The sequence below is a fragment of the Musa acuminata genome, chromosome BXJ1-8 (genome assembly GCF_036884655.1).
Source record: "Musa acuminata AAA Group cultivar baxijiao chromosome BXJ1-8, Cavendish_Baxijiao_AAA, whole genome shotgun sequence".
NCBI classification, from domain to species: domain Eukaryota; kingdom Viridiplantae; phylum Streptophyta; class Magnoliopsida; order Zingiberales; family Musaceae; genus Musa; species Musa acuminata.
Genome location: NC_088334.1, coordinates 21678567 through 21696403, shown reverse-complemented (window position 1 = coordinate 21696403; position 17837 = coordinate 21678567). Strand labels below are relative to the sequence as shown.

Sequence of the window (17837 nt, the reverse complement as noted above, 5' to 3'; positions counted from 1 at the left end):
ACTGATAATTTAGATAGATCACTCTTCGAAACAACAACAATACAATCATATTTATCTATAAACTTCTTAATTTTTTCTATATTTTTTGGATCAAAATTTTACTCCCCTTGTCTTCTTCCCCAATTACTATTAAAAAAAAAACTTTAAGTCATTTTATTTTTAATTCAGAAATAAATTTTTAAAATTTCTTGGAAGAGTTTATATTCTAACGTTAATACCTTTGTATGGTCATAGTACTCTTGAAAATATGTGGGAGCATCATTTCATCAACTACCTGTAGTCTTTAGGGCATGCTGATTCTTTTCTCCCCGATGTTCCTTTGTAATTTTGACTGTATCATAGTCTTATTCAACGTTCTTCCATAATAACACTCGCTGAGAACCACGATCAAAAAAGTAAGAAAGAATAAAAAATTCAAACAACAATGATATAAAGGAACTATAGCAATTCAAAAACAGACTGTGTTAATAAAGAAACCTAAAGACCCTGTAGCCTTTGTACTTGTGCTTTTTCCTATCATAGGGCTAAGCCTCTGACTCTTGAATAGTTAAGAACTCGTAAAATGTTTGGGACTCAAATAAGTAATCGGTTTAGGATTCACCCTCATACTCCTATGTATCTTAGGACATTAGCTTATATAGACTAGGTGCATTGGCGTTATTTTTACATGTATAAGATGGAGCTTAAAGATGTCACTGTTTTTATGTTCGATAAGGTAAAGATGATATGTGTATTTAAAATCTTGTGCATTAATTTGAACCTGAGCTGACCCACACCTTAGTTAGTTCTGCTTGCCAACTGGCTTTTATATCCCTTTTGTTTCCCTAAAATTTTCTGGCAATAATTTATTGGCTTTTAAAAGAGCTAACTTTTCAAATAATTTTTTATATTTTATATTCAGAAAAATTAAACTAATTTCTTTTTAAATATTTCCAATAGCATTTTCATTTAGAATATCATTTCGATTAGTACTACTCCCAAAGCGATCAATTGACTTTCAAGTCTCATCTTTGATTATTATGGAGATGATGTTCAACTATTGGTTGAGAGATCATTTTCTTCGTTACCGGAAGAAGCTATATTAAAACGTTGATAGTTTATTAGTACTACCGGAAGAAGATCATTAGCCTATTTCCAAGTTCATATCATTTCAAAAAAGAAAAATTGTACCATAGGATATGAGGGATATAACAAAGTATTATACTTAGTGTTAAATCCAAAATGATAGTTCTTTTTTTTTAGTCTATATGGCACTAAACAGTGGATACTAATATGATGATCAGCTTAAGTTTTATTTTTTTCTGTCTTACGTAAAAATTTGAAAATATAAGCCTTACTTGATGAAAGAATAATTATAGATTTGACACATTGAAATAATTATTTGACTTAATTAGATAATTGATTTATTAATTTGATGAGTATATGCAGCTAGTCTAAACTATTTAAACTCAAGTTAGTGACAGTATGCCTATCATATTCAAATAAATCAATTCAAGTGAACATTATTTGAGGTTAAAGGGGGTATTATAATCTCCTCCACTTAATAACATGGCTTAATAACATCCTTTCTTACTTAGCCCTCACCCTGCACATAACTACATTTGCTTCATGACAACGGTTTACTTATCGATGTAGTAAGACTATCCCCAACGAGGGGGAGAGTGTAATGTCTGATGACGGAACTAAATCCATACACATGAGAGAATTACTCGGATCCAATGACAAGTGCATTATATGTATAATACATATTGCTGCTTTCTCCTGAAATATGTAGAAAGGTCATTTGCAACAAAACATTAATTTTTGCCTCAGAAATTGTTCAGCACCATAAACTTCCTGCCAGAGTGAATCTGCAGGCACTACCGTGGATCGATCACCGTGATAGTAACCTCGTTCACAGAATGCGTTCGCGTTGAATCAGACTTGGTAGCCGATGACTTGAGTCCGTCCGTCCTCAACCTTGCGAACGACGGGGGTTCATTTGGCAGCGGGAGAGGCATCTGCTCACTCTTCAACATCAGCAGCACCGACGACATGGTGGGTCTGTCGTCTGGGCTCTCCTGCACGCACAGCAACCCAACCTGGAAACACCGGCGTGCTTCGTTCGTAGGGTAACAGTCTCCGAGAGACGGATCCACGAACTCGGAGGCTCTGTCCTTCTCCCACAGCTCCCATGCCTGCCACCCACACATTGAATTTTCAAGCGTCTGTGAAAAGTACCAAGTGATGGAAGAGAAAGAAGCAATGGTGAAGCAGAGATCACGCATACATGTCTGAGAAGGGTTTGGCCGCGTTGCAGAACGTGCGATGCCCCGTTTCTTTGCCCATTCAGGATCTCCAGCAGGAGAACACCATAGCTGAAGACGTCAGACTTGAACGAGAAGGTGCCTTCCATTGCGTACTCCGGAGCCATGTAACCACTGTTAATTCCAAAGCTAAGAACGTTAGCAGACTGAGGTCGCAGCTGGTCTGTGGAGCAAGACAAGTCTCGATTCACTCACTAGGTTCCCACGACTCTGCCAGTGTTGACTTCGTAGTCTTCCTCCTCGAAGATCTTCGCCATGCCGAAGTCTGAGATCTTGGGATTCATTTTGTTGTCCAACAAAACGTTGCTGGCTTTCAGGTCCCTGTGGATGACCTTGAGTAAGGAGTCCTCGTGCAGGTAGAGCAGGCCCCTCGCCACTCCTACGATGATGAGAAATCGCCTTCGCCAATCCAACTGAGGCCGCCGGTTTTGATCTAGAGAAGCCAAAAGCTCCATAGGTTAAGACCATGTGGTTTTTTGTTCCGAAATCCATGGCTGATTTGAAGAACTAATTATTTCACTAACCAAATAGAAAGGCATCAAGACTTCTATTAGGAAGGTATTCATAGATGAGTAGCTTCTCATCCCTCGACACACAGCACCCCAACAATCTCACAAGATTCCTGTGCTGAAGCTTAGCAATTAGCTCCACCTCATTCTTGAACTCTGCATTGCCTTGCCTGGATTTCGTCGACAGCCTCTTAACAGCGACTTCCTGTCCACCGAAAAGCACTCCCTGGAAGACAGATTGTTGAGGGCGCAAACAGTGATAGATTGTTGAGGGCGCAAACAGTCATCAAGACACTCGTCTGTTCGCATCGATTAACAGATACACTGAAAGAAGATGTTCAGGTACGTACTCTGTAAACCGGGCCAAATCCGCCTTCTCCCAGTTTATTGTCCTTGGAGAAGTTATTTGTTGCTGCTTGTATTGTGGATAGATCCATGACAGACAAGTCGGAGCTCGATATGTGCCGTAGATTCTCCACCTGAGCTCGTCTCACAGCTGATATGCATTCAAACGGAGCATTAGCCAACAGCCAACATGACGAATTCCATACGTCTGTAACATTAAGATTACTGAATGGTGTCGACTACCGTTGCGTCTCCTCCACCTCCAGCAGTATATGCAGTATAATAAAGTGCCAAATATAACGACTACGAGAATTGACACCATAATCTGCATCGCAGACGAACCCGATTTCTTTTGCCCCTCTGCCGTTCCAAGTCATATCAAATTCGTATCAGATCTAGCCATAAATCTTCTCAAAGGAAATCAAAAATGAAGAAGAAAACAAACTGTTGATGCCCAAATCTTGGAAGTGGAGAATCAAAAGAAGTGCCTGTGTGATCGAGCAAACAAACCTCCATCGGTGGCGCTTGCTTGTTGAGGGGAATCCATCAAGCGACGATTGGCAACTTCAACAACTCTCGCCACCATCTCAGCTTCTGCATCGAGGTTGGCCAAGTCGAACCAATGATATCAGAAACATAGAACGAGTTCCGGTAGGAGTAGCATAATCATCAGTGGTTCGTCCAGCTAACAACACCATGGTTTCGAGGTGGAGCCGTTCTAAAGTATGAACACGGGAGGTGTCACAGTCTTCCTACCGCCATCATCGTGACACGGGAGGGACCAGATCTGAGAGGCTGGGGCCGCATACTTTTATCAAAAGCCTCACATTTAAGATAAGGAAAGAGCCCGAAGACTAGTCTGAAAGGAGGAAATCAAGGCCCGAGAGTCCTCGTGAGAGCAAATTATGAGCGTCATACCGTTCTTTACAAGCACCCTATTGTTTGATCCATTTCTCCAGTGCCGTGGAAACATCCGATAGAAGAGGGTGGCTGCTATGACAATTCTTCTCACCTTTTGTTAGTGGAAGTACGTACGAGCCCGGCCAGTGGCACAAAGTGGTGACGGTGGGTGACTCCTTTGACAAAGAGGTTGATGTGTTGCTACCAATTGAGCGATGGAGGACAACTTCTCTCGGCCCAAGTGGAATGAGTGCATTTGATGGCCTGCCAGAATTGATGCCTCGAGGCTCGTCTTTGCTGCCGAAGCAACATGGATCTGCAAAGCAAGCCACGACTTCAAAGAGGGTGGATTAACTAAAAAGTCCAATGGTTGTTGGCCCACAACCTTGACTTTGCGCAAAGGACAATCTGAAGAAGGTGTAATCCCAACATCTCCTTTGTCACGCGTAGATTACGGGAGCAAAAACAATTGCAGGTAGATAGACAGCACGTACTTTTAAATCACCAATCGTTCACCTAATGATTCTAAGTCAATATAAACGTGAAGAGATTTGTATAGATCGACAACAACAGATGATATATATATATATATATATATATATATATATATATATATATATGTGTGTGTGTGTGTGTGTGCGCGCGCGCGCGCGCGCGTGCACATGTGAGGTGATAGATTTAAGGATTATTGAGATATTTGATATGTTTGACGTATAAAATATAATGAGGTCTAGTAAACTATAGTGATAAATGAAAAATTACTTTGATGTTTTTAGGAATCTAGAGGACATTTGGTCATCTTGCTTTATATCTTTTGAGTAATTGAATGAGATAAAAGTATTAATCGGGGACATTAAATTAGAATGAATTAGGAATGAGATAATTTAAGGAGCTAGTCCTCTCAGTTTTAGTGGTGAGTTCAATGGTAACAAAATGATGGATGCTATGGATAGAGAAAATATTTAAAATTTTAAATTATTTTGATCATCAAAATGTTTCTCTTACTGCCTTTATATTGGAAAGAGAGGCTGAGCATTGGTGGATAATGATAAAAAGGATTTTTGAAGTCAAACACGAGCCAATCACATGGAAGATATTTATGAAAAAGTTCAATGATAAATATTTCTCATATTGCATTAGAGAGCCAAAAAAATTTGGAGTCTTGAATCTTATCCAGGTACAATCTTGATCTTATCTTTTCGTCGAATGAGGTATGACAAATTTAGAGGACTAAAATTTTCTTTTAAGGAGGGAAGAGTGCAACATCCCTCATTTTTTTAAATTTTGTAAGGGCTTGTTTGTAATATAGGGATCTAAATATAAATCTTAGTAATTGGATATGATTTGCAAAAGATTCATATTAAGTTAAAAAAAAATGGAGGATATGTGTCACTATCTAACCTAAGGATGATGCCACCACCTATATTTATTCTATCGATGATATATAAGTTTATTTCATGCATGCTTGCCACATAGTAATCCTTATGTTAGCCAAATCTAAGAAATTAAAGGAGAAACTAAAGGAAAACTTAATAAAGGAGTCATAACTAGTATAAGTTTGAGAAGATAAGGGAAGAAGAATTGAACTAGAGGAAGAAGAAGCTTTTCTTTGGCTTAAAATTTTACATCAATTCCACACATTTGGGACTCAAAATTTTTCTATGGCAAGTATTATAATCCATTTCTACATAAATCTTAATATTTGATTTCATCTTGATATCTGATATTTTTGTCGTTTGAGAATAAAACAGTAAATTTAAAATTTTTTAAGATTTAATATTTCTGCATTGTTCTAGACATAACTTTCTGCGTCGATTTTTGATTTAAGAGAAACTAAATTTATCCAAAAATAGATTCATAGTCTTTCTTTTGATACAAAGATTGATAAATTTGGAGTCTAAATACTTACCCAAACTGTTATTTCAATTGACCATATAAAATCTATAAAATAGAGACTGTTGGTTCTAACATTTTAGTACTCTTTTACTTATAACCCTTTGTTGAAAATTCTTATTTATGCAAATTATGATTTTTCAAAAACTAAACTCATAAATATTTCTGTAAATATCTGATTTGAATAATTTAGAGTATAAGTGCCTATTGAAGCATTTGTTATAATCAACTCTATAAATTATGTAAAATAGGGATAATGTTCTCTAACTTTTGGTTACTAAACTATTGATAACTCAATGTTGGAAACTTCAATTCATATAAAAATTAATTTATCTAAAACTAAATTGATATATCTTTCGAATGGTATCATATTGTATAAATTAGAGTATAATTGATAATTCATAGTTCATCAAATGTGCTTATTAAATTCTGTCAAAATCGAGCTTTCGTCGATTTCACCTATTCTTATTTCATATATTTGAAAATTAATTTCAGCTAAAATTCTTACTTGAGTTGAGCTTTACATTATTGAGCGTTACATTATTGCTTTGAATTTTTGTATACTCTTGTCCTACAAATATTTGTATACCTGAATCTGTTATGCAAACTTTATATTTGTATCAAAATATTTCGTATATACGATAACACAACAACGCGTGTCGAGTCTCTATCCATCTACTATCGATCTTTGCAAAGATTCAAATGGCAATACACCGATGTCAAGGACTATGACTATCCAGTATTGGCCATCTACATCCACTAGAAGAACATGTAATTTCACATGAAGATGATGGATGACAGAGTTAAAAGGCCTAATTTCTCATCCACTAGATGATGGTTTTGGCAGCTCGTACTTTAAGAATCTGATGATTCTTGGAGAACGAAGTATTTATGAATTCTCTTTCCTATTAGTAGGTTCGTATATCACTCAATCATTATAGAATCGTACCGAATCGGTAATGATCCCCTCCTACTCTCTTTTTAGGCACTCTCATTCTCACTCCCACTAAATGTGTTTAATATTCCTAATCAATAATTTGGTGGAGGTAAATTTAGATAAAACGAGAAATTCACAGTCAAGTAGAATTTATCCTTAATTGAAGGGATTTTACCTTTTTCCTATGTTTTCTTAATTTCATGTAATTAGCATAAAGAATATTGATAAATCTTGATTGATTATGAAATAATGATTAATTAAGTTTTAATTGGTGATATTTAAGAAAAATTAGCTTAGAATGATTATGTATTGACTTGTAGCATGATTTACAAGTTTATTATACCCTGTATAATGAGTAGTTAGAGGCGTATTAACATATGCTGAGGTGGATTAAGTGTAATTAAGGCCTAGGAATTGAAGCACATTGTGCCATATTAAAATTTCATACATGATTTTATAAGTCAATGTATGACCACACGATTAAGACAAATAATCATAATTAAGATAAAATTAGCATCATTCTATTACATTTAGACCTAATAAGTGTTAGGAAAAACTTGTTAAAGTGGAATAAATTTTTTCCCTCTTTGTATATCAAAATGGGTTCTTCATCAAAATACCAGCTTGATATCAAAATGCTCATATCAACCAGAATAACATAAATAGTAGAACAATAAATCAATCACATAGTGAGACCAAATTTTTAACGTGGAAAACCCAATGCGGGAAAAACCATGAGATCATAGTCCACCTTAAACTTTCACTATCAATAGTAATGATAATAGGTTTATAATAAGTCTTCTCTAAAATAATAAGAGGATCACAATAATATCAAGATCATATATCTTAGCTCAAGAATAACATATCTTCATTAGATAGATAGATCTAATCATAAGAGAATTTTAAATCTCATAAAGTGGATATCATAGGAAAGTAACTAAGAGAGGGTAAACTGTAGATCAACACTATTAGGATTGTAGAACTTGCTACAAGAATTCTTTATATAAAATTTGGGCCAAAACTGACAAAGTTTAACCCTTAATCGTCAAGCAAAAACCTTAAAAATCTTATTTTCTCTCTCCTTTTTCTTGTTATTTCTTTTCTCTCTCTACAAGCCGTTGTTCTCCCGCTGCATGAACGCACGCTGCACAAAACCCTGTTCTTTTTTCTGTCCTAAACTACACACTTCTTTTTCCTTTTGATTGATTTGGGCTCAAAAAGCTCAATTGTCCAGTCCAATCCCACATATGGGCTGGACCCAATAATTCTCTCTCTCCAACTCATATGGTGGGTTATACTAAGCTCGCTCTTCACTTATATACTTCAAGTTTCTCCTTAGACAAATAATTTATCAACATATTTGATCCATTCTCATTGGTATACACATTTTCCAACTATAATTCTTTTATCTCAAGTACATCACGAATCCAATGATATCTCACATCAATATGCTTGGATCTAGAATGGTATGTTGAATTTTTGGAGAGTTGAATGGTGCTCTGACTGCTATAGTAAACAGTATATGCTTCCTGTTTCAAGTTCAATTCCTATAGAAAAATTTTCATCCATAAAGTTTCTTTACAAGCTTTAGTAATTACTATATATTTTGCTTATGTGATTGATAGAGCAACACAATTATGTAACTTTGATTGCCAAGAGACTAATCCCCTTGCAAATGTCATCAAGAATCCCGAAGTGGACTTCATGGAATCAGTATCATCTATCATATTTGCATTTGTGTACCCTTCTAGCATAGGTTCATCACTGCTAAAATAAAAACACAACTTGGAAGTATTTCTTAGATATCTTAATATCCATTTCACTGTTGCCCAATATTCCTTTCCTGGATTAGAGAGAAATCGGTTGATAACTCCAACTGCATGAGTTATATCTGGCTTAGTACAAACTATAGCATATATCAAACTACCTACTGCATATGAGTGAGGCACTTTAGACATTTCTTCTTTTTCTTTCTCACTTGTAGGACATTATTTCGAACTAAGCTTGAAAGTGAAGAACAAACTACTTTGGCTTTACTCATGTTGAATTTTTCAAGAACCTTTTTAATGTAAGTTTCCTAAGATAGCCAAATCTTCCTTCTCTTCCTATCCCGAAGAAACTTTATGCCAAGTATTAGTTTCACCGATTCCAAGTCTTTTATGGCAAAAGGCTTACTTAGCTCTCTTTTAAGCTTTTCAATTTTACCAGCATCATGACCAACACTCAGTATATCATCAACATATAGCTGGAGAATAATAAAATCATCATCTGAAAATTTCTTCATAAATACACAATGATCAGATGTGGTTCTATTATACCCTTGACTCATCATAAATGAATCAAACTTCTTTTACTACTATCTAGGTGCTTGTTTGAGTCCATATAAGTTTTTCCTAGGCTTACATACCTCTTTTCCCTTGACTTTGAAACCTTCTGGTTGCTCCATATAAATTTTTTCTTCTAAGTCACCATGAAGAAATATTGTTTTCACATCAAGTTGCTCAACTTCTAAATTTAAGCGGACAGTCAAACCAAAAACAACTCAGATAGAGGATATTTTCACCATAAGAGAAAATATTTCTTCAAAGTCAATACCTTTCTTTTGACTAAATCATTTCACAACTAGTCATGCCTTATATCTTTGTTGTGAGCTATTATTTTCAGTCTTCAATTTGTAAACCCATTTATTCTTGAGAGCTTTCTTCTCTTTAGGCAATTTTACCAAGTCATAAGTGTGGTTCTCAAGCAAGGATCTCATCTCTTCTTGCATGACTTTAACCCACTCATTATTATGCTCATATAGAATAGTTTCAGTGTACTAGGCTCTTGGAGCTTGATGAAGTCCATAAATAGCTTTTTGTAGTTTACAAACATGCCTTGGATATTGAGGGTAGATGAAACTAGAAGGTTACTAAATAAAGACATCTTCAGTTAGAGTCCCATGTAAAAGACATTATTAACATCGAGTTATCGTAAATGCCAGCCTTTTGGGATAGCCAAACTCAGAATAAGTTGGATTGTTGTGGGTTTAACAACGGGACTAAATGTCTCTGTGAAGTCAACACCAGGACGTTGATGAAACTCTTTGGCCACTAGGCACGCTTTATATCTGGCAACGGATCCATCTGGGTTCTACTTAATTCTAAAGACCTACTTATACCCGATGATATTTTGTGAGGGATGAGAGGGTATAAGGGTCCATATAGAATTATGGAGGAGGGCATCATATTCTTCACACATAGCTTTATATCAGTATGGAGATTTTTGGGCTTAAGTAATTATAGTAGGTTCATTGGTCTTTGACGAGAATTTTATGATATCATGTAGGTCAAGGACTTGTCGTGGTTTAACGATACCACTTTTGCAGCATATTGTCATTGGATGTATAGGTTGCATTATAGGTATGGGCGGTTGAGATGTACTCACACATGTTGGAGGTACTTCAGTGTCACTAGTCCCAGAAGAGGATAAAGGTAGTGGTTGTATTTTCGAGAGCATTACTTCAATAGTAGGAGAACCTTGTGAAGGGAGATGAGCAATGGAGGGTGTGAGGACTTGCTGAATCGAGAGAAGAAGAGTGTGGATCCTAAGGAGAAGGACTAGATGGTGTTGTGGGAGATTCATGTGTCGAGATCGGCGATGTACTCCAATGACATATATTTATTAGAGTAGGACGCACAGTAGGAGACTCTGGGTTTTAAAACAGAAAGGTAGACTCCACAAAAACAACATGACGTGATATAAACTTTTTGAGTTTGAAGTTCGTAGCATCGAAAAGCAATATGTTCAAGAGAGTATCTGATAAAAATGTAAAGTTTAGATCTTGATGTTATCTTATGCGAGGCATAGGGACATAGCCATGGATAACATAAACAATCAAATACTTTGAGTTTTTAAAGGTTTGTGATTTATAAAATAGTTTTTCAAATGATGACTGGCAATGAAGGACTAGAGTGAGCATACAATTGATGAAGTAGATGACAGTTTAAAAGACTACATACTAAAAGGTTGTTGGCATGAAGGCTTGATGGAGGAGTGTGAGACCAGTTTCAATTATATGTCGATGTTTGTATTTAGCAGAACCAACTAGTTGTGGAGTATATGAGGGTGACTTAAGATGCTATATACCATAAGTTGAGAGACATGATGTGAGGGCTTGATATTCACCATCGCCATCAGAGTAAACTATTTTGATTGTAGACTAAAAGAAGTTCTCGATCAACCTTCTAAAGTTGGAAAATATTGTTGAAACTTTATATTTATGGTGGAGAGGGTATAACCATGCATACTTGGTAAAATAGTCTACAAAAATGACATAAAATCTCTTACTCTATTTATTGGTCTAATGCATTTCTTCAACTTGTTGGACTTCTCCAGGATATTGAATAGTTATTTATGAACATCTTCTAGAATAACACAGATGGTAAAGCGATGGATATGGTAAATTGGGGCAATATTTGTAAACCGAAAGATGAAAGGGGGCTGAACCTGAGAAATATTAGAGATTAAAATAAAACATGTTTGGTACAAAAATTGTGGGGTCTTCTGCAAACAATTATTCCTTATGGTCACAATGGGATTTTGCTAGGTATCTATCCAAGGAATCAATTTGGGAAGTTTCAATAAAACCATAACATTATGCAGCTTGGAAAGGAATATTGAAGGCAAGGAATTAACTAATCAAACACATTTCCTATCCAATTTCTTCTGGGACAAACATTAATACGTGATATGATCCTTGGGTGAATGAGAATAGTATCTTTCAATTATATGGTGGTAGAGTACGTAGAGATCTTGGGGCTCCCAAAGATTGTAAGATTTTTGAGTTCATTGCTAACGACGCCTAGTGTCTCCCTAACCCCATTTCTCCTAAAATGTTATCACTCTAGCCGATTGTTACAGCTATTCCAATCAGAAACAACTCTTCAGATATGCTTATTTGGCCTCATGATAATAGTAAATTTAGTACTACATTAGTATGGAATCAAATCAGGCAAAGAAATAACAAATGGATCCCAAACAGTTGGATATAGGACCGATCGAGCTCACAGAGACATTCCTTATGCATATGGCAGGCCCTCTTTGTATACAATAGGAAGAAAGGGTTGACCACCTCTATTTTGCTTGTGACTATACTAATTGAATATGGAAAGAGATTCTGTAGAGATTTGAACTCAATAGGTTATCATAGCAAAACTTACATCAAGAATTAGACAAACTCATGCAAAGCTTCTCAAGAAAAAAACCTCTAACACAATTGGCAAAGGTTACTTTCAGATGCGCTATTTGGTGGATTTGGAAGGAGAGATATTGCAGAATATTTAAGTGTTGAAACACAAACAATGCTCAACTTTTGATAGAGATTCTTAGAGACTAAAGATCATGTATGGAGTAAGATTTAAAAATGGAGCACTTCACACGAAGAGAAAGATATTTTTATCCGATTTAATTTTGCTATCAGTTAATGATCTCAGGAATGATGTTGATGAATTGTATGTATCTTGTTGTTATCTACTTTAATAATGTGAAGTGCTCACAGCTAGTCTAAGCATGTTTGGACAATACATTTGATTTGTTGACTATAGTAAGAAGTCATAGTCTATGACATATGTAGTCATGACTACCTTTTTGTTTGACTACTCTTGGAGATAAGTTTGATGGAGTGAGACTATTTCACTTTTTTGAGGTGGGTGCACTCTCCTAAATTACTCTAAAGAGATATCAGGCTTTTGTCTATGGCTTGTGTAGATAAAACTATTTTCTAGAAACTTCATACTTAATCCATTTACTTTTACTTACAAAAAAAATTCGAGGGGCGACATCACATGCGTAGTGGAAGAACAGAAAACAAAAATCCTAAATTTCCTAAAATGTGTTCATCGTCATGCGAAGAATAGTCCGCAAAACCTACGACACAGAAAATCACGTGTGAGATAGTTATGTTACCTAGAGAGATCATATATCTTTAAATCCCTATAGATCTATTGGAGAGGATAAATGAGGTCAAGCATCCTCCTCTCTAGCAATGATCCACATAGTAGGGCTGCGACGACGCTCCTCAAATCTCCACGCTTGTTATTTGAGGAGGAGAAGGGGAGAGGAGAAGGGGAGAGGAGAATATGAGGTAACCTGTCACGCCTCCCGAATCGATAATATTAAAGATTTTCATCACCAAACCATTTCTAGGATCCAAACTAACATTTGAGGACACTAAGAAATATGCAGTCAAATTCACATCTATAAAACCTGTGCAGTTTATAATCATATACCATATCACTCGATGATTCTCATTTATGAAAACCCAAACCAACTTAATAAAACATTAACCACACTCACAAATCCACAAGCTAAGTAATTTATATATTCAAGACTCCAACCATTTTATCATAAATTTGTATTATTATAAACTAAACATAACATTTCAAAATTCCAAACAAGAGAGATCTTTTCACACTTTTACATGATATATCAATTAAAACCTATCGACAACATTTTCATTACATACAAAATGCACTAATACAAGAATAATATAACAACCAACAAGACTTGCCCATGATTCTGAATAGCTCTTCGTTGCCTCAGCCCAATACAAATATCTCAAAAAGTGACAAGTTGACCTGAAAGATTTATATAACTGCGGAGTGAGCTAAAAAGCTCAGCAAGTGACAAAACATATCTAAAATGAAAAGGGATAGTTTCAAACAAACAAGGTATCATAATGCAAGGTAGAATACAAGAAATCCCAGGGTACCATCTTATTAGATATAAAATCGCAAATGTCATTTCATTTAAAAATATTTGGTTCATAACAAATGAAGCACATGATAATTGGAGCATATCAATAGCACATGAAATGTTCCAGAGCATATCAACGACATATGGAACATTTTGGAGCTTAACAATGACAGATGAAACATTTCAAAGCATATCAATGACGTCTGAAATGTTTCAGAGTATATCAATGATAAATGAAATATTTCGAAACATATCAATGGTATGTGAAATATTTCAAAGCATATCAATCGCGTATGAACATTTTAGAAGTATAGGAAGCATTTCGCCACATATCAATAGCATATGAAATATTTCAGAGCATATCAACGACATCTGAGCTATTTCAAAGTATATCAAAGAACAAATACGAAACAAAAGCTCAACCATCGTATTTGATATTGCAATCATATCATTCTTATCTAATGCACACATAGAAGCATATAATCAAAGCTCTTGATATCATATCAAACACATAGATGGTGAAGTGAGATCATAATAAAATATAATATATTAATTTCTAAATAACCACCAAACATAAGTCTCCCATATCTATGAGCTCCATCCACCCACGTCTGAGTGAAGTCATAGGGGGCCGGTAGAGCATCGTGGGCTCTAAACATAACTTGCTTTATAATTTCTGGCAAATATTCACAATATCCCACAAACACCAGAGTACAAAAGGACAGTATGAATAATAAAATTAGCACATACCGGAAGCACATGCGGAATAACAAAATATACATATGCTTTTATGACTCAATACGATACAAACATAATATTTTACAAATGCATTCAAATTTGAAAGGAAATAAAGGCAAAAATATACAAGTATTTTTGACATATATAAGAAGTACATGCGAAACAATGGAATATACATGTGCCCATACGAAACAATGTGATATAGCATAAACTTTACACAATAGGTTTCAAGAATGTAAATAATTTAAGGACAAGAGTATATAAGAATTTAAAGTAGTAATATAAAGCTCAATTGAAGAAAGAATACTAGATGAAATCAATTTCCAAAAGGAATGAAACAAAAATATGCAAAATCGACCAAAGCTCGATTTTTGATCGAATTTGAGAGTCATATTGAATAAATAATTCAAATAATCAATTATACTCCAATTCACTCAAGAAAGGTATCATTGGAAAGATATTTCAATCTACTTTCATGTAAAATAAGTTTTTTACTAATTAAAGTTTCCAACAAAGAGTTACATATAATTTGGTAACCAAAGATCCGAGAACAAAATCTCTATTTTGCAGAATTTATAGGATCGACTTCAATAGATAACGGGCAGGTGTTTGGACTCTAAATATTTGAATATAGTTATGAAAAGAAAGATCTATGAGTCTATTTTCTAACAAAATAAGATTTGCACAAATCTAAATTCCCAACAGGGACTTATAAGCAATTCAGTATCAAAAGGTCAAAAGTTATGGTCCCTATTTCACAAAATCCTTAGGGTCAATTAAAATAGAAATTTGTACAGGCAAACTTACTCCAAATTCTTCAAATAGACTTTTAAAAGAAAGGTTTATGAGTCTACATTCAAATTAAATATTTGTCTAAATTAAAAATCTATACAGGAATTTATAACTAAAACAAGGTGGAAAGGTCAGAATCTCAGAAGTTTTCCAAATTCAAATCGTTACGTCTAAACAAGAGATGTACTAAATGCAAGGCTAAAATAATTCAAAGTTTTCATATTTAAGGCAAAAAATAGAGATATAATTGCAATAGGAAAGATCGAAAGACTTTCCTGTTGAAGATTTTGATCTGAAGATCCGAAAAAGGTGTAAGCCCAAATCTTCTTCTACTTTTCCTTTATCTCCTCTCCATGTTTCGTTTTCTACACCTATCTTCTTTTTCCCAACCGCAACTGTCACTACCACAATCACAGCCATAGCCGCAACCACGGCCACAGCCGCAGCCACCACCGCATCCCCTTTCACTATGCTACTTCCTTTCTTTCTTCTCTTGTTTCTTCTTTTTCTTTCCCAAATATAGTTACCACAGCCACTGCCGCTGTCGTAGCCATGGTTGCAGCTACCTTCGCCTCTTCCTCTTCTTCTTTCTTTTCTTCTTTTTTTCCTCTCTTTCTTCTCAACTGCAGCCGCTGTAGTCGCATTCCCAGCCCCTTCTTCTTTCCTTTCTCTTCTTCTCCTCTTCTTCTCTTCTTCTCCTCTTCTTCCCTTCTCCTCCCTGATGCATAGTGCCTCCTCTCGTCTGTTTCTTCCTGCGGGAAACAGAGGTGCCGCAGCCACCTCCTCCCTATTCTTCTCCTCCTCCTCTTCTTCTTCTTCTTCTTCTTCTTCTTCTTCTTCTTCTTCTTCTCCTCTCCTTCCCTTCTCCTCCCTGGCGCTACACACATCCTCTCCTCTGTTTCCTCGTGTGGGAAACATAGGTGTTGCAGCCCTAGCTGCTGCCACCTCTCTCTCCTCTCCCTCTTCCCTCTCTTCTCCTTCTTCTTCTTTTCTTCTCTTCTTCCTCTTCTTCTTCTTCTTCTCTTCTTCTCCTCTTCTTCCCTTCTCCTCCCCAATGACCCACACCTCCTCACTATAGCCCTTGTCGCAGCCACCCTCTCTTTTCTTCTTCTTCTTCTCCTCCCCGACGCCCCCACACATCCTCTCCTCTGTTTCCTCCTGCGGGAAACAAAGGTGCTGCAACCCTAGCTGCTACCACCTCTCTCTCCTCTCCCTCTTCCCTCTCTTCTCCTTCTTCTTCTTCTTTTCTTCTCTTCTCCCTCTTCTTCTTCTTCTTCTTCTTCTCTTCTTCTCCTCCCCGGCACCCCACACGTCTTCCTCTGTTTCCTCGTGATGCTCATGAGGAAATAGTGAGGCGATGGGATAAAAATCATAATTTTTATTTTATTTTATTTACAACTTAACAGTTTAATTAATAATTTTTTTATATTTAATATTGATCCTCTGATTTATAAATAGATCATTATAAATAAATTTCAGAAGTGATGGATATTACACTCTCCCCTCTTAAAAGAAAATTTAGTCCTCTAAATTGGTTATACCTAAATCTATGAAAAAATGATGATATGTTTTATTCATTTCCTTCTTCAGCTCCTAAATAGTTTTATCAATATAATTACACAATGAGTGACTGAAATATTCTCCTCCTTGATCTTCAACAAATGGTAACCCAACCTTCGATCAATCTTGAAAAATACTTTTGCACCCTACAATTGATCAAACAAGTCATCACTTCTGGGTAGAGGATAGTTATTTTTTATGGTCACCAGATTCAATTGTTTACAATTAATGTAAAGCCTCAATGTTCCATCCGTCTTCTTAACTAACACCGGAGCACCCCATGATGAAATACTAGGCCAAATAAAATCGTCATCTAATAGTCCTTGTAGTTGCTTTTTCAATTCTACTTACTCAAATGGTATCATTCTGTAGAGAGGCTTAGATATTGGGATTGTCCCAAGGACCAAATCAAAAGCAAATTCACCCTCTCTATTTGGAAGTAATTCGGACAAGTCATCATAGGATACATCAGGCAAGGAGGTAAATCATACCCAATACTCTCAAAATAAAAGATGAGACGATCTAGTATGCAAAAAGTGATCATTGTTGTATAACAATATATACTAGTATGTTATGAAGATGGCCAAACCATAAAGTATAATATCAAAACTCCAAATATCTAGGAGAATCAAATCAGCAAGAAGTTCGTGTTCTCCAATAGAAACAAGATGATCAGATAAAGTTCGTTATTAAAGAATCCATAATAGTCGTATTTACATATAGCATAAGATCCAGTGGTCTAGGTTGAATGCCCAAGAGATAAACAAAATATTATGAAAGAAATCATTGATGGGACCCATGGTCAAATAAATTTTTGCATTCTTTCAGAAATATAAATAAAACCTTCGACCACTAATTCAGAAGTTTTAGAATCATATTCAATGAAAATATATACTCTGACATGGGTTGATGATTTAGGAGGCAGTGACTCTTTCTTCTTGTTCAAAGGGTAATCTTTAAATTTATGATCCAACTTTTCACAAGCTAAATAGACTCCAGTCACCCAAAAATATAGTATTGTTTTATAATTTAATCTGCATCTTACATATTATTAAGCTTTTTGTGATGACTTCCTATTTTAAATCTAGATGTCTTGACCTTCTAGTTATCACTTTCTAATTC

At 35.5% G+C, this 17837-nt stretch overlaps 1 protein-coding gene across 1 annotated transcript; it reads right to left on the bottom strand.

Moving 5' to 3' along the window:
- Positions 1-1709: 1709 nt before the first annotated feature.
- LOC103974643 (cysteine-rich receptor-like protein kinase 44) lies at positions 1710-4136 on the bottom strand. The gene is made up of 7 exons (XM_009389511.3): positions 3671-4136; positions 3404-3520; positions 3166-3311; positions 2831-3041; positions 2502-2739; positions 2270-2420; positions 1710-2177 (listed from the first exon to the last, which is right to left on the bottom strand). Exons 1-7 carry the CDS (start codon positions 3744-3746, stop codon positions 1860-1862), a joined length of 1257 nt encoding a protein of 418 aa, XP_009387786.2. The 5' UTR covers positions 3747-4136; the 3' UTR covers positions 1710-1859.
- Positions 4137-17837: the final 13701 nt, after the last annotated feature.